Source organism: Pseudonaja textilis, chromosome 3 (genome assembly GCF_049901715.1).
Source record: "Pseudonaja textilis isolate UNSWEBS1 chromosome 3, rPseTex1.2, whole genome shotgun sequence".
NCBI lineage: Eukaryota > Metazoa > Chordata > Lepidosauria > Squamata > Elapidae > Pseudonaja > Pseudonaja textilis.
The window spans coordinates 67,028,989-67,048,089 of NC_141992.1; the positions used below are offsets into that span (position 1 = coordinate 67,028,989).

Consider the following 19,101-nt stretch of genomic DNA (forward strand, 5'->3'; position numbering starts at 1 on the left):
ATGTGGTAGTCTTGCAATCATGGAAAAACTTACTGGATAAACATAATAATGACAATACAGAAAATATTTAAGATTCAAATATTAATGAAACCTGAAACTTTTCTTTTAGGTATTATGGACAAACTAATCCAAAACAATTTGGGATGCTATTTCTTTATATGGTGACTGCTGAGAGGATTGTATTTGCTAAGCAATGGAAAGGAAAAAGATGCCAACTGTTGAAGAATGGATTTTAAAATTGACTGAATTAGCAGAGATGGTAAAACTAACTGCTTTGATTATAGACAATGGATTAGACAGTTTTATAAGAGACTGGAAGTCATTTGTGACTTTCTATATGTTAAATACAATAACAGATGGTTAACAGGGTGATTTGAAGATTAATGCAATGTTGGGATAACTGTTGACTGTTTTTTAAAATTTTTCACATATAAATTATGATTAGATGTTGGGTCAGTTTGATCGACTATCAGACCGAGATCACCTCATCTGGAATATTTTATTTATTATAATATTCTTGTTAAGTAAGGATGGGAAAGCTTATAAAGATTTGTAGACCTGTTATGTAAGGGGAGGAGAATTTATCAGGATTTTTAAATTTTCTTTTCAGCATCCATCCAGAATGGATTCTTAAATGTTTAATGTTAGATTTATTTAGGTTGTGTTTTTTTGTTGTTAGTTTTGGAAGTCCTCAACTTACCAGCCCAAAATTTCTGTTGCTAAATGAAATGTTTGTTAAGTGAATTTTGCCACATTTTATGATCTTTCTTCCCACAGTTGTTAAATGAATCAGTCCAGAGGTGATGTTAGTAAGATGGTTGTTAAATGAATCTGGCTCCCCAATTGACGTTACTTGTTAGTAGGCCCCAAAAGTTTCTGGCACATAGCAACCATCATAAATATGAACCAGTTGACAAATATCCAAATTTTGATCACATGACCCTGGGGATGCTGCAATGGATGTAAGTGTCATAAGCCACTTTTTTGAGCAGTCCACACTAAGTGGACTGATGTAAGTAACTTGTATAAAGAATGTGTGGAAAAAATATTAATGTTAACATTATAAGTATTTATCACTAGCTCTATACCCATGCTTCGTTATGAAACTATGTGATTGGCCTTAGTTTTGGGGGAGGAAAATAAGGGGAAACAAATTGTGCCTCTGCCTACCAGCATCCATCGGTATTTATCTGGCTAGCATTCTGTCAGTGTGTGAGAGACTTGAGACTATTTGGAAACTGAAACATGGAAACTGGAACAGTATTTGCTGAGTGAGCAAGAAGGAGACAGCAAGGGCGTGGCTTAGCTCAACTGTTCTGTACTAAAGTTGCTTGGTGCTGTGAAACTGAAACTGAAACTCCTCTCTAAGACGTGGGAAAATACCCGAAGAAACCTATACCATATACCATATAGATAAAATATTCTCCAGCATGATGTTTGTGTGAAATAAAAATAGATAAGTTGTATTTATGAAGAAACATGGCATCCCTTAAGTCTGTCTACAACTAAGAATCTGTATTTTGCTCTTCTCTATCACTGAGAGAGCACAAGTCAGGTAAGTACTTATACAAGGTAGAATCAGACCAGATAATAGAGAGAACTGAAGAAGAAAAGGTTAAGAATTTTTGCTTAACTACTAGCAGACCTCTTACACAGAGATGAACAAAGAAAATTCTTTCTTTTAGTGAAAGAAGAGAAATATGGTAAAGATAAAAAGCCACTCTGCTAGCTTTCTGACTATTGCCCACAGTGGTCAATTGGATAAGAGGCAAAGAAAGCTGGTGCATGCAATGTTGCACCCAACAAGACTGTATATTTGTTTATTCTGTTTCAGTAGTGAGTGTTGTATGAAAAGACAACCAACACAATTGCTCTTCTCCTTTGATGCATGTTAATTTAGTTTGTGGTGAAGACTAAATATGATGAATTTCTTTTTCCACCTTGAGGTGTTTTTCATGCCAGAAAGCCTCACATTTTTTAAAAGCTACAATAGTGAAGGAGGTAAGGAGCTATCATATGACGTGCATGCATTTAATAATATTTCTAAACTAGTCCAATCACAAGAGCTGTGGTGGCACAGTGGGTAGAATGCAGTATTATAGGCAAATTCTGCCGACTGCCAGCGGTTTGATTCTCAAAGGTTCTAGGTTGATTCAGCTTTCCATCCTTCCGAGGGCGGCAAAATGAGGACCCAGATTATTGGGGGCAATATGCTGACTTTGTAAATTACTTAGAGAAGGCTGTGAAGCAGTATATAAGTCTAAGGGCTGTTACTATTTTAGAAAGAGTCCAAGTGCAGAAGCAAAGACATAATCAAATTGATCTTTAGGAAAACATTTCCATTTGTACCTTATACTGTTATTTATCCTTGAATTTTTAAACAAGCCAGAATGGGCTAATCATGATTGATATTTCATTTTTATTATAGGATCCCAAGATAGGCATAGTCAGTGTCCCTGAGATATGTTTAATGTATGCAGCACAGAGAAATTCAATCCAGAGGCTTTGAGCTTATTGTTAACACAATGTATTGAATAGTAGATAAAATGGAAGGAATGCTAGAGAATAATACTAGTATTGGAGTTAAAAAGAAATAGATATCACAACTATAAAGAAATATTGCATTCTGAATTTCTCATTGTTAATCTGTGCTTGCATGTGAGGCTTAATTTTGAAAGAGAGGCAATATATTTGGACATTTTTTTTCCATTCTGGAGAGTGAATAAGTGGCATTTCCCTCATGTCATGTTAGAGTAACATGTTCTTAGGTCAACAAAGCTCACCTTGTAAGGCAGAAAGAATTTCAAATGTTAAAAGAATCTGTCCATTTCTTTTCTCCATTTTTTTCTTATTTCATGTTTTGGCCAACTGCCATGTCAATCATCTACACACCGTCAATGCAGTGATTTTTTTCTTTTTTTTTTTTGCTTTCCTTTTGAAGCTTCTTTTCCACTCATCAGTATTTCTTTGGTCCTTTCTTCCAATTATATAATTTTCTGTAAATATTTCAGATTCAGGCTGTGGTTCTATATCTACTTACCTTGGAGCAAGCTCTATTGAACTCACTATATTGGATTGCACTATGCTTGAATTACTCCAGAAGAAAATATAAATGTGGATTGGGTCACAGTTTATCATATTATTTCCGCTAGCAGACACAGTTACGAAAATGTAGATAATAGTTAGAGAAATGTAAAATGTTAATGTCCAAAAACAGCAACAACCCCCAATTTTTTCAACAACCAGTTTTATCATCTCAAAATTGGGTTGTCAGAAATATAACTATTTATATCTTTCTGCTGTGTCTTACTGATTTTCTTTTTTCTTTTAGTTTTAAAATAAACATGATTCAGTTTAAGACAATATAAATATGAGTGAAAGCCTAATTTGAGGTTAGGTTTTGTTGGCAAGTCCATATAAATCAGGGCAAGAATTATTCTCTTTAGGTTTTATTACATAAGTTATCAAGCACTTCTTTTGATTAATATTCATATCTATGGTATTGGGCCACATATTAGCCAGCAAGGTCAGGCATCAGACTAATGTTTGCAAAGTAAGTCACATCCTGTAACATGCCATAATATACACCCAGGACACAGAGTTAACATCAGTTTATCCTCGTCATTGGATGGATGGATATGGAGGGAGGGAGGGAGGGAAAGAAGGAAGAAGAAAGGGTCTGAAAACTCCCTCTTTTACAAATAATAGGTTTGGCCTGGTTTAGATAAAACCGTTAGGGAAAAGACATACATTTGAAAATAGTTTCGTTACTATTTTGTGAAGAATGTCTGAATTAGGTTCTGTTATTTATCCAGGCTACTTTTATACCTCTATTTATTCTCCAGGGCAGACAATATTACTGTCTTAATTTGTCCTGTAAATTTACAATGTCTTGTTCTTCTTTTATCCCAAATATCTCCAAAATAAAAATTGAAATAATTATGTTCACCAGAGACAGTGACTCAGTAAAAATGGAATGCACAACATTTTTTGTTCTGATAGTCTTGCCTGTTAACTAGAGCCTAGAGCCTACAACATAATAAAAACAAAAGCAAAACCTAAGTTTGCTTCAATGTAATTTAAATGTAAATAAGATGAATATGGCAGAGATCCATCTGAGTTTTTATGATTTCTCCCCACGTATTTCATATTTTTCCTCTGTTTATTACATTATAATTTAGAATTCAACCACTATTTATTTTTTCATTCAATTATTGACACCCATCTCAAACATAACTTTAGGTAGCTAACAAAATTTTTAAAAAACCCAATAAAGACATTTAAAAACAATAAATAATAAACAATAAATAACAAATATAAGGCAAGTAAGATATAATCAACCAATACAACAACATAATTGAGATACAGACTCAACCACATAACTTGGGCCCAAGACTCAGCAACAAAACTAGTTTTTTAAGGTCTTACAGAGAGCTTGTCAGGTCAGAGCAAGTCTACCCTCTGAAGGAATGAGGTTCTAGAAAGCAGGCACCATAGCAGAAAAGGCTGCTCCCTAATAGATGGGACTTGGAGCATGTCTTTACTGTTGGATCTCATGGGTAGATATAACTGGGGAGACTGCCCCATGAATACCCTGGTCCCAAGCTATGAAGAGCTTTGGATATCACTAGTAGCACTTTAGAATGAGTCCAAAAGCATACTGGAAGACAACATAACTTGCAGAACCCAGCCATCATATGTGCCAAGTAAGAAGTGCCAATAACTGCTTGTGCCATTGTAGCTTATGCTTTCAGAGGCTATTCAAAGGCAGCCCTATTCTGAGAGCTATGTGAGGTCTTGGGGCAACAGATTGTAAATCCATATATTAAAGTTTTACTTGTATAAATACATGGAATAAGGTATATTGACTTATGACAGAATGAAAATGCCTGGTTTTTGCTTCTGAAAAATAATCATCATTTGAATATTCACCCTTTCAATAAATGAAAGAAGTCTAATTATCTTTAGAGAATGTGAAGACAGAACTAATGTAATGTAATTCGCCATTTAACATGTGCCATAAAAATACCACTCTTAGGGAAAAGTATTCAAGGGTCCTTGCACATTGTGGAATTTGTAAAGCTGTGATGGTTATGAGCTTAAGTATATGCAAACTATTGTGGGACAATATTCACATCAATACAGTAAATTGTAAAAATATATATTAAAAACACAACTGAACACCTGGAAAAATGCTTTTAGAACTACATATATTATATACTGGGATAAATTCTTCCAATATACTTTTTAAAAAATCATTCATATGACAGCAGTCAAACAATAACTATACTGCTGTTAAAACAAAAAATCAGATATTAGAATCATTGTTTGTTCCATATTTCCATCATCTAGCAATATTAATAAATCAATGACTTCTGTCACTATCTATATCCTTAACCAAGGGATCTGAAGTAAAAGTTCCAAGGGTATTTGTCAGTATTTATCAAACAAACATGCCCGTAAACAGTTGTATATTCAGTGGTGATAAACACTGTTCTTTTATAAAATGACTACGATATATAGTATTAGTGCATATAACAGTAGCAAACTAAGAAGGATTAGCCCTGTCATCTGAAGTACAAAAAAACCTTTTGTTGAAAATCTGGAAAGTCATAGTGAGTAAAGTGGATGATATCAGATGAAATGAACCAATGATCTGACTTAGGATACAGCATCAAATATATTACTGATAGTTATCCTTGTAAGCCCCCAGATTTTATTACAAGATAAATGCTACTAAATAAACAAAGTGATCTTTCTTCATTCATTTATCTTTTTATCTTTTGTAAAAAAAAAAAGCAAGGTATTTCTAATCTGATTTTCTTTGTTTGTACTTTATTGGGGCTTAAATACAGAAATCTGAAGTGACAGCATAAAACGACATTTTAGAAAAAGATAGGCAGCAATCAAATGGCCAAGCCAATTTGGAACTGCAGTTGGTGTGATAAAAGGCTTCCTTCATTTCATTGCTAATTCCTGAACCACCTATCCCTTAAAATAATTAATCAGGGCATAATCTCTGAGGTGGTTATTGACACAAAATGGTGCTTTGTTATATAAAATGTACAGCAGCTTCAATGGTGATAAGTGTGATAAAAGTTCTGGGACTTTCTAACTATTCAGTTTCATTGAATCTGAAACCTACCTACAGAAATTATCAAGTTCAAATGTGCACCTGAACTTGTGTTGCCAGGACAAGGATGAAAGAGTTTTCTAAAAAACTGTGTTTGACAGAATGCTTTTATGGGTTTTTTTTGATAAATTTCCAAGAAACACTGTTTTCAGTTACATTTATGTTCTTTTCTTTGACCCTGGTTGCAATAATAATAATATCTATCAAATTCCTTGTGTGTCCAATCAAACTTGGCCAATAAAGAATTCTATTCTATTGAACTTTATTAATACTTGCAGGAAATGACTGGAATGCTTATTTGTTTCCATAAAAAGATACAGGAAGAACTTTGATTACCAAAATAAATACTCGTCTGAGCTGCCTACATCAAGTTGCCATTTTCCCTAAAAGACTGTAATTGTTGTTATTTTCTAGTTTCTGAAATAAAAAGGTATTCATTTCCTCTGAATCTTATCTGCAGTATTTTCAGATTGCCATATCCATTTCAGAGAATGGTTTTTTTCAACAAAGGTCCACTATTTTGACACGATTTTCTTTTGTCTACTCCTCAGTAAAAGCATGGGATACTATTGTATTCTTGCTTTTCTGCTCACAATTGATCGAATCACATGCCAGGCATTTTAATATTTGGAACATTGTCTGGTACAAAGCATCTTTTTCTTAGGGTTTGGGGCAGCATTCAGCCAATTTGGTACTTTTCAAACATATGGATTTCATTTCCCAGAATTCTCAGCATACCCATTAAAGTGGAAGAATTCTGTGAAGCAAAGTGCTTGCATTCAGGGCGTGTCAATGTCAGAATAACTGATTTTTTCCCATCCTCCAGTATCTTCTTAGTGTAGGCTGTATGTATTTCTTTTTAATGGTTTATTAGACACTGAAGTGAATTTCATTTTGGAAGTGGAAAAAGCAGACTTGTGGAGAGGTGATGCTACCAAGGGTCACTATTTGAGAAGAGACATTATAAAACAGAGATGAGTTAATGTGCCTGGGGGAAAAGCTTCACCAGACCCGAAACAGGATACAACTAAGCTAAGCATAGATCAAAAGCAAATATGAACTGGTTCATATATAGTACCTTTGAAATTTGGTTATGCTTAGCATGTTGCCTGAATGACGCGACATTGCTCAAATGGTCAAGGTAGAAAACTTCAACAAAATATCAACTCCTCTCTTAACTTGGAACGGCTTTTACTTCAGCTACTCTATAGCACTCTCATTTGGGGGTTATTTATTTTTTTTAAAGTAACACCAGCTGCTGGCCAATTCATTGATGGTTGGAATCTGGCTGGGGAAAAGAGGCACAACCACTTTAGGAACAGTTTATGTGATAGTCTGTGTTGCAGCTCATGAATAAATACTTAATCCACGGCTACATTTAAAACACAGCCAATACACAAGTTTCTCTGAATATATAGGACATCCTTTTTCTTTACCTTCAGCCATATGATGTATATGTTTACTACAAACATTCCGTGCTACAGTTAACTATGAAGCCAGAGTCATATATCAATTATGGTAGAAAATATTATATCTATTAGATATTTGAAGTACTGGTTAATCAAAAAAGCAGAATGGCAAATCTAATGCATAGAGACCATGGGGGTGGGGGGGTGGGGGGGAGAGAGACACTTTTCTTACTTAAGTAATGTTTCAAGATGAAGCTAGGAAATATCGCAGTAGTCAACAGAAAAATTCAGCAAATAATCTAATTTACTACATACATCTCTAATGGAGAAAAATGGGATGGCAATGTTGGCTGTAACGGAGAGACAACAGACTGAAAATAATTTATATTTTTACTTTGTATCTCCACTAAAATAAGGAGCTGCTAAACTGAACTGAGAAATTCACTCTACTTTTGCATTCTTTTGATGAAATAAGAGATTCATAAGGTAGACAAGGGAGAACATCTCACACTGCAAGTTAAAGTAGATGCAAAAGAAAAAGATGAAACATCAGGGTTGTTGTAGAGTGATGCTGAATTGAACAGCAAGAAAGAATAGGACTCATTTAATCCAAATTCATAATTTGGAAATCATTATGGATATAAATTATTTTAATTTGTAACTAAAATGTTGAATAAGGTCTACAGTAAGCTTGGCTGAAAACAATTCAATTTAAAAAAAGTATTAGAGTAAAAGGGGATATTTATCTTCAATTCTTTTTCTGGTGCTTGTTTCATAATGGTATCTAGCTGTGCCAAACTAATAGGATTATGTAAGAGGAAACATTTTAACAAACTGGTGCATATTTCGTGCAGGGAACAACAAACAAAATCTTTTTCTTAATGGGAGTTCTGATTACAATTCTAATTTTTAAAGTTAGAATACATGACATCTCTTAATTTTAATAGATACCACACATCTTTCTGCAAACACAAATCAATCCTCCCCATCTCTTTTTCACAAAACATTCATACTCCCACACATTTTGATGTGTGTTTGTAAGTGACTACAATTATGCCAACTGTATTTTAAATTCATGGCATCAAAAAAAAGAAGACGCTACAAATGAGTTAATGATCTGTTACAATCAGATGCCAAATCTATTCTATCTATAAAAATTAATTAAAATTTAGAAAATGGAATCACTTATACCTTTCACAGTTAAGTACACCTGCATGGTTCTGGGCGTGTGTTGGGTCTGCACTGAACAAGTATATAGACCATCATCTGACACATCCACATTCTGTATCTGGAGACTGTATTCCCTTTTATTTGCTGTTGCAATTGAAACTCGAGGATCTACTGACCACTTGTCTCCTCCTGCAAAAATAATACTTGATCGATTCAACCAGGCACCTTTTGAAGCTCCATCTTCCAAGTAACATCTGTAAATTTTAAAAAAGAAGATGCAATTAATAAAATGACCTTAGTTGTCTAGAAAATACATTTTTTAATGTTATCCATGACTTACATAGTTATGAAATGATATTTTTCTAGTATAAAGAATGGCTACATTAAGATTTGCCACTAATATCTGATTTATGAATATTTCTGGGAATTTTGTGATTTCATCCTTTGAATAAATATCCCAAAGACTTTGAAGTAATTTTTTTTAAAAATCTCTAGTAACAACATTTCATTGTGCATCCTTGTTTTTTAATGACAGAGAAATACAGATATTTGAAATTCTTAACATCAATTCGAGTGATTTTTTAATGTATTAGGCTTGTGCAAGTCATTGATGAGATATTACAATATAAACTGACTATTATTTTGTTCTTCTGAAAAAGATCCCAAAGAAATACAAGCAACTAATCAGCCATGAACCAAGACTTCAAAAAAACTTTTCACATTTTCCAAATATATTTTCTTGTCTATTCTCAGAACCAAAATATTAGAATAAGCAGTTTTCCTATCTGATTCACTATTTATTACTCACATTTGTTATATGTGCTAAGAGCATATTCTTTTTTTAAAAAAAACTTCTTTAAAATTGGCAGAGAAGATAGAACCAGTACCTCAATGGTAGTGATTTAGTAATTTCTATAGAAAATGATGACATTTTTGTATATTTCTTATTTCATCTAAAATAACGTTTTGATAATTAGAATACTACAATACAAAATTCAATACAATACGGAAATTCTATTCATATTAATGGAGCCAATACATCTTAGGAAGAACAATAAATGTGTCAGACTTCTGTTTCTCTAAGCTTTTGAAAATGTTCCCTCACAGATTGAAGAGTGGCTCTTTTAAATAAGCACAGTACATATCACAAATGAAATACACATCCATTGAAAAAGGTTTGACAGAATATCTACACAGTCCCTTAGGGGTTGAAACACCATGCTGAAAATTGCTACAAAATCCCAAGCGGATTTCAACAGGGTAAGTCACTGCCAACAGTACGAAACTAATCAGTTCAAAAATAAGGAACAAGATATCTCACAGAATCTAATTTACAGCCACTTTCATTCTCATGCTGAAACAAAAGCACAAGGAGTCCTCATAGATTTGTATTAAAAATGACCAGATCTCCATATTTATTTAAAGATATACAGCCAGATTTCTAACATTTTAAAGTAACTGCACGGTATTATTCATATATGATTAAAGCATGACTGTTATTCAGAAGTTATGAGGCACTTCATTGTCTTTGGAGAAACCTATTCATATATTTAAAATTAAGGAGGTTTCTCACAACAAATTAAAAATAATTTCTTGTTGGGGGACACTCAGCCATCAGGGAAGAAAACTCAAAAAAAGGATTAGCCTGGAATTAATATGCAGCCACAGGAGATTTTGGACTAACTCTCCCTAAGCTCCACAGAACCTTACTTATCTGTACCAAAGAGAAAGTAAGCAGTCTGGAGATATTCCCGTATTACTGGCAGAATACAATAAATAGTTAGCTTGGAACCTATATGCATGGAACTGGTTGTTTGTACCTGACATTTCTAGCATGTTGTAGAAATATATAAAATGGCTTAATGTAAAATACCTATTCTGGATCTACTCAGAAGGAAGACCCTTATACAACTTGTGTTTAATCCCAATAAATTGTATTACCTGCTTCTATCTTGAAAGGCTCCCTCTAGTAGCCCTCTTCTGCCTTCACCAAATATTACAAAGGAATGTGTCATTAGTGTTCCTGTTCAAGTCCTCAAGTCCTACTATGGTGTCTCATCATGAAAAAGGGCTCCTGAGGGGGACAGTTAAAGTACTCTGGGATTTTATGTCAAGAAGATATATTCTTTGCAGAGATACCCAGGAAATAAAACTGTCCAGGAGTGGCTATATTGACCAGCAGCAATAAGGGAGGATTGTGAATGAACATCTCAGTGACAATGGCAAAGGCATCATTGGATACTTTGAGGGAGATGGCAATGGTGAACTACTCCTGTACTGTACCAAATTAATTATATGGGCAGACAAGATAAAATGATATAGTGATGATATAGTGCTGAATAATAGTCCACAACATACTTCTGAGGAAGAACTGAAGATCCTTCAGAGTATTAATGGTATATATGATGTGACTAGATTGAAACCCTTTGGGATGTCTAATTCCCAAAGTTTACATGCAGGAAATGGAAATTCAAAGCTGTAGAGAAACAACTACAGTGGGAACATGGGAAGTAGGGAGAATGAGCATGGAAAAATGTCAACGTAGACAGAAGATCATATGGTTTACTATTAAGGACACCAAAACCAAAGAAGATTTTTAAAGCATTGCTTTAAAAATTGGGAAGGATATAACTAAGACATTATTTGGATACAGTGCATTTAATGACCAAATAATACCCATTAGATTTCACAGGCTACCCAAATTATTATTATATTAGCTAAGCTCATACTCCAACCACTGATGCAGAAAAAGAAGAATTTGACAAGTTAATAGTCAAATTCAATCTCAAATCTACAGAACATGCACACAAGATGTGCTGTGATTAGAAACAGGAATGCCAAAGTTGGAAACACTAAAGAGAAAAATGTAGTTGGATTGTATGGAAAGGAAACAGAAAGAACCTAGGAAACAGAAATGACAGAGGGAAAGAGTGTATACATTTCTGCTAGATTTCTTATTGCTATTATAGGTCCTCACTTGATGAACCTAATTGGGACCAGCAACTCAACATTACTCAACATCACTCAAAACTAGGCATGCACGCCCCTAACTACCTCTATTCCAACCACAACTGGCCTTAAATTCAAGCTACTCAATGCAAAAAGCCTTGCAAATAAAATACCTGAATTTATCCTCTTACTAAATACAGCTAAATTCGATATTGTATTTGTCTGTGAAACATGGGTCAATGCATCTCTCCCTGACTCCATTACCACAGTAAGACAATATCATGTTTACTGATCAGATCATGAAATCCGTAGAGGAGGTGGTGTTGCTATCTTCTATAAAAAGTCCCTACATCTAAAAAACATCCAAGTTACCCAGGACCTTGCTATTCCTGAGACCATTGTCTGTGAACTGTCTTTAAATATCACATTTTGGTTCTTACTATGTCACAGAGCACCTGATTATGACATTGAACATGCAAACAAGCTAAATTCACTACTAACATGGGCAGCATACTGCTCACACGCTTTTATCTTTCTTGGTGACTTCAATCTACCTCATATTAACTGGACCCTTAATGAATGTACAACTGAACCCACACATGCAACCTTCTACAATGCGGTAACAAATCTGGGACTAGAACAACTAGTAACCAACAACACTAGATTTAACAACTGCCTCTATCTCATCTTCTGCAATAGTTTGAATTCAATTTATGGAATACAAATTAAAGAACCTTTTTCCAACAGTGACCACAACATGATTGACTTTTGTCTCAACAAACGTCCACACAAAAATCATCACAAAGTCAAAAGAGTCATCAAATTATATGTACCATTAACAACTCCCAAAACCAGAAAAAACAAAATAACTCAAAACAGTAAGGAAGCTTCAATCCAAAAATAAATCACTTTGCCGGAAAAACAAATCTGATCACGTTGCCAACTTCAAAAACCGATACAAAAATTTATGGCACCAGATAAAAACAGAATGTACCAATTATCACATTAAACAAGAAGAAAACCTTCTACACACCAATTCCACCCACACTTTCTACAATTTTGTAAACAACAAACTAAAAGACTCAAGGTCCATCCCACCCCTGAAAGGACCTAATGGTAAAGACTGCAATGATGACACTATTAAAGCTAACCTCTTTAACACATTCTCAGTATTTGTAAACAGCAATGGATCATGTCCAGTATTTCTTAGTTGAACCACAGACAACTACAATGATACATATCAATACATATCAATTTTACAGAAGACAATGTTGAAAAAGGACTACGCAATCTAAAACCATCTCTATCTATTGGACTGAATGGAATATGTGCCCACTTCTTAAAAAAGCTACCCACTGCCATAGCTGAACCTCTAAGCATAATTTTTGAAAAATCTTTCAGGAGCAGCTCCTTGCCAAAACTATGGTCACAAGCCATGGTCATCTCCATCTTCAAAAAGGGAGACCCCAGCCTAGTTGAAAATTACAGACCAATCTCCTTATGCTGCATCACCTGTAAAGTCATGGAATCAATTATTAACCATTCCATCATCCTCCACTTAGAAACAAACAACCTACTTGCAATAGACACAATCTACATAGACTTCTGTAAAGCCTTTGATTCAGTGGTACACGACAAACTACTCCTAAAACTAAAATCTTATGGTCTCTCTGGACACCTGCCTAACTAGATAGAAGCATTCCTGTCAAACAGACAACAAATGGTCAAAATTGGGAGCGTCCCATCAAATTCTGTACTTGTCAATAGTGGTGTCCCCCAAGGTAGTGTTCTAGGATCAACTCTTTTCATACTCTAGATCACTGGTTCCCAACCTTTTTTTCACCCCGCACCCCTAAAGAAATTTCACTCAAACCTCGCACCCCCTGAAATTTAGACTTTAGGAACTACTGAACGCGTAGGATTGAATCTTTTCAGCTATGTATGTGACAGCCACTAAATAACAATACTTAACTCTAAAATGAAAACAAAGTTAATTCATTGCATAATAAATAAATAAATAAAAATAAAAATAAATAAAAATTACCTGGACTTCTCTTGCACCCCCTGGAATATCGTCTCGCATACGTAGCTTTTTCTCTGGTAATATTACACTAATAACTAGAGCATACAAAACATTTTCTAGACCAATACTCAAATACAGCTCATCAGTCTGGAAACCACATTACGTGTCTGATATTAACACAGTTGAGAAAGTCCAGAAATATTTCACAAGAAGACTTCTCCACTGCTCTACTCGTTGCAGAATACCTGATGCCACCAGACTCGAAATGTATTTTTCTTATATGTATTCATGTATTCATAACTATGTTTTTACTTATACCTATTATCTTGTAAGCAATTGACAAATAAAAAATAAATAAATAAACTCTATTCTAAAGTGAAGTGGCTACTAAGTGAGAAATCACATGACTATGATTGTGCTTTCCAGCTGGAAAGATGCAATACTACTCAGTTTCACACTTTTGGCTTTTGTTTGCCCCTAACCACTATCTCATCCTTTGGAATGTCTGAGTGCCTGTTTATTGTCTTGTACACAACAAAATAAATGCAACTATGCTGGCAGCTCTGGAACATGGGCACACTATGCAAACAGCTTATTTCCTTGAAAATCTTTCCTCTCCAATCTCTTTGATCTATGGGAGAAGTGTGAGAGAAAAAAAAAAGCAAGCAAGCAACAGGGAATTGTAGGCAATTTCTTGTTTATTGGCTCTTTTCAGCTGCCTATGCAATTGCATTGTTTTTTATATGTAGAAGAGTTAACCACTTATTCTCTTGCAATTCCTTGCTCTGCAATCTCTCTGCTCTGCAAGGGAAGAGGAGAGAAAAATTCAGGTCAGGAATAGAACAATGCATTCCAACTGTAATAACAATCATGTCCCTGAGGAATGCTGGGAAAATGCTAAATAGGCCATAAAAGTTACCTTTACATACTATTTGTACTATTTCCAAATCAAAGCAACCCTTATATACATGGACAACACCAGGAAGAATACACTGAAATGAAGCTGCTATATCTTTGGTAAAAGTATGTGGAAGTGCTCAGTTACAACAATAAAGATGTTGCCAAGGAATGAATATGAAACACACCACAAACTGTTCCTGTGTAAGCATTTCCACGATATGGTTTTGAGCACATTCCCACCATTTTCAAGGAGAACACAAAAAAGGGTTTTGAACTCTTGAACTTAAGTGATAGGAAATCAGAGAAGCTCTAGAATGAAATCAAAGAAATTGTTAAAATAAGCGTGAAAAGACTTTTTACTGACAAACACCAGTAAAAAGAAGAAAGCCAACTGGATAGCAAAAACATAATAAAAATGTGAAGAGAAGAACAAAAGCCAAGGGCAAGAAAGACAAAAATATCACAAAGGAACTTAATAAAGCTTTTCAGAGAGCAGTTGGCAGAGACAAGAAGTAGTATTACAATGACATCTGTAAAACTTCAAACATGGAAAGAGACATAGAAAAACAAGGCAAATATTCTAAAATCTCTCTGAACTCAGAAAAAGGTCCTAACTTTGAATTAGCATGCTAAAGGACCCAATGAATAGACAGTAACTAGTTCAAAGATCGAACAAAGATGGAAAAAGAGTACTGAACAAAGATGAAAAGAGAGCACTGAAATTCTACACAGTAAATACGTGAACACCCAAGATACCTTAGAATGCATTCCCTCCTTAAAAGAACCTCTGGCATCAAAAGAGGAAGTTAGATACCCACCCCAGTCATTACTAAGCCAGATGATTATAGGAATTGATGAAGTATCTATCTATAGTAATATTGCTAGCAATGTAGGGAGAATCTGTTAAGTTTGCCAGCAAAACTGGGAAATTATGCCAGCAAAACTGGGAAAAGTAGTATCTAACAGACTGGAAGAATTTATTATATATCAAAATCAAAGATATGAGATTTAACAGAGTACATAAAAGCTTTAATTTCACATGATAACAAAATAATGTAAAAGTAGTATAGAGCAAGAGTCATATAGAGCACAGGTGTCAAACATGCTGCATTATGTTGCCATCATGTGATGTTTCTTAACCTTTTTTCACATTCATTGAGCTGGGGTGTGTGTGGCCTGCATGTGACGCATCCAGCCTATGGGCTCCCAGTTTGACACCCTTGATATAGAGCAACACATGCACAAACACACACATACACCAATACTGATGAGTGATGAAGAAATGTTAAGAAAACTATGAGGAGACATTAAAGGGATAAGGACTTATTTACTAAATTCCTTTTTAGGTTAGAGTTTTTCTTAAAGCCTGGTCTAAAGATACCTGGGGGATCCCCCAAAATCCTCTCATGGATCTGCAAAATCAAAATGATTTGTCAGATATTGAAAATATTTGCATAAATTTAAAATGTTATTCATTGTTATTCTTTACTTTTTAAAAATCTATATTTTTTCTTTATTTATTTTTTCTTAATATTGTTATAAAACAATTTTTATGGTAATAATGTTATTTTTATGTGATTCAATAAATAAATATTCTATGAACAAATCAATTTAAATGTTTAATATGATAAATATAAATAAATATAACCCATACAAACAAAAGCTCTTTTGGAGTCTTCTGTTATTTTTAAAATTGGAAATGGTCCTGAAAGTAAAACATTCAAGAAACAGAAGATCCATAGGCTGAGCTATAATAACAATAATATATACTGTATACTGTACATACAGTATTATGTAATACCTAACTACAGTATATTATACCACCACCACCAGCAGCAGCAAAGCTGATATTAGTAACAGGACAATCTTTAGACAATGTGTTTTCTTGGTCCAATATTTTTTCTTATGCAAAGATATTCTTAGTTGGTATTTTAATGTTACTTTTTAATGCCATTCTTTAATATACTTAAATATATTTATTTATTTTTATTTAAAATATTTATATAGCCACCCATCTTTCAGCCACTTCAAGAATTAAGATTAAAAGGGAAATCATTTTCAAAACTATAAAACACAACCAGTTGAAACATTAAAATAATATCCTAGTGCCAGCCCACATAAATGTGCCATCATCTAATCTTCTCCCAATTCTTTGGGAGAAAATATTAACAGGAGTATATTAATGGTATTATAACTGTGTCTGATCATTATGCACTGCCGTTACCAAAGCTCACTGAGATTTTCTGAGATTTTTTGAGAGCCAGCATGGTAATACTATTTTCAGTCATCCAGGTCATGGTTGTCCCAAATATACTTTTTCAGGAAACAAGTGGATTTTCTTGTTTTTTTCCCTGTGGAGACTTTTAGCTATACAATTTGGGATGAACACCAGAGGTGGTATTCCTCAGGTTCTGACCAGTTCTGGAGAACAGGTAGCGGAAATTCTGAGTAGTTAGGAGAACCGGCAAATACCACCTCTGACTGGAGATTTTACAGTATCCTTCCCCTGCCACACCCACCAAGCCACGCCCACAGAAGCAGTAGTAAAAAAATTTGAATCCCACCACTGAAGGAACACCCTTTGAATGGTGTGGGAGTGGGAATGGATTTCCAGAGGAAAACTTGCAGAGTGCAAGAACCAAGAGTACTGCTCGGGTGACCCTAAAGACACAGATGAACCTCCAAGTGCTTCAATACCTTTTAAAAGGATGCAAATTACCAGCTGTCTGCAAGGAATATAAATCCTTCCATTCCCCACTATCCTGTCAGAGCTGAAAAAGCTTTTTGGATGAGAAGTGGAAAGTCTTCAAAAGAAAAAAAAATAACAAGAAAGTTGAGTTGCACCCTCTAAAAGCACTTTTGGGATTATGGTATTTTAGTTCACTTTCAGCTAAGCTCAAGGTATGAGTCTGAGCCAATCACAGTTTGAGCCTAATTTACATAATTAATATAGTTGTTTTGGATATATATAGGATAAGGATATTATATATGCTGCCTTGAGCTCTGGTACAAAAATTACAAAGTGGTACGGCAATATGGTTTATAGTCTGGTTATACTATCAATTGGAAAGTCTAATTTATTGCTTTTAGCATCTATAGACTACTGCAAGAAGTATGGATTTACATTTTGTGCAGACACTATAAAATACTTGAGTTTATGTTTTTCATGAGATGTATCACAATATGTTGAATTAATTACGTCTAACTTTATAGCTGTGATTTCAGTATGTATAGCGCAATGGCTAAAATGTCCATTAAATTTCTCGAGTAAATTTTATGCAATAAAAAATCAATATCACATTGAGACTAGTGTGTATTTTAAGAAGGAATGCCTTTCAGGTAGTTACACAAATAAATACATTAATAAGAAAATTTCTATGGTAGGCCCAAACCTCTCATATTTAGTTATTAATAGGTTAGTAGTTATATTTTGGTTCAGAATTACACAAGAAATTTACATAGAATAATTCAAATTTGAAAATAGTTGAGAAGTTGTTTTATTGAAATATCCAGACTAAACAAAGGCTAAATTATTTAATAATGTTTGTTTTTAAAAAATTATTGTGTTTTGAGTATGAGTTGCTATAACATCTACTGAGTAATAATATATAGTTGAAATATGTTACTGACAAAATAACGAAGGCCAGATGTTTAACTGCCTCAGAACTAACTGTAGAGCTTGAAGTGAAACCAACAACTCAATTTTAGATAAAATTAAAACACAGAACAAAGGTTAATATTAGTTATATACTAATATAACTAGTATAATTACATTATAGTTTTCAGAAGAATCTGAAAAATCAATCAAATCTTGTACAAATCAATGATTCCTAGTTTTACAAAATATAAAACATACTTTTTATGATTTAAGAATGAAATTAATTCATTGGAAAATATTATTGTATACTTATTGAATTCTTTTTAAAAAGAATCCAATAATTTTTGAGATGAAAGATACTCCTTTGGTCTTTTTAGCTGCCAGAAAAAGGGAGTGGGGGAAAACAAGGCATTCTTGAAATGCTTAGATATCAACTCAGCAGCCCAAAGTTGTCGTATAAGAAGGACAGCACAATGGATGACTCTTGGAGACTGGTGTGTCCTATTGGAGAAATCACATCCAGGGGGTGGGGGAAAGACCAGGGTCAAGGGGGAAATATATGATGTGATTTAGTACCGGCTGCACCCAGCCATGCACTAACATGGCAATTTTTAATAAACCAATTTACTTTTTCTGAGATGTGGCGAAAGACTTTTGCTTTGAATGAGGGGGATTTGTTGGAGCCCTAACACTTGTGCTGCCTTTGCTATGGTTCAAATCATACAATATAGTAACACAATTTAGGAAAGAATTACAATAGTTGAATATGTAGCTATAATGTTAAATTATATTTCTAAAATACGGAATTTGTCATTTTATGAAGACCTTATCAATAGTGAGTCTGGAATTCAACAAAGATTTTCACATAAATTGTAAGAAATTTCTAACATTTCTTGGTTTTATGGAGTAGATTCAGGAT

General features: G+C 34.1%; 1 protein-coding gene across 2 annotated transcripts in view; it reads right to left on the minus strand.

The window, feature by feature from the left end:
• Positions 1 to 19,101, minus strand: part of NEGR1 (neuronal growth regulator 1) — a 529,658-nt gene that overhangs the window by 242,376 nt on the left and 268,181 nt on the right. For both annotated transcript variants that reach the window (XM_026700172.2, XM_026700173.2), the window contains exon 2: positions 8,734 to 8,966. In XM_026700172.2, coding sequence (XP_026555957.1) covers positions 8,734 to 8,966 — 233 coding nt within the window. The remainder of the gene's footprint in view (positions 1 to 8,733; positions 8,967 to 19,101) is intronic.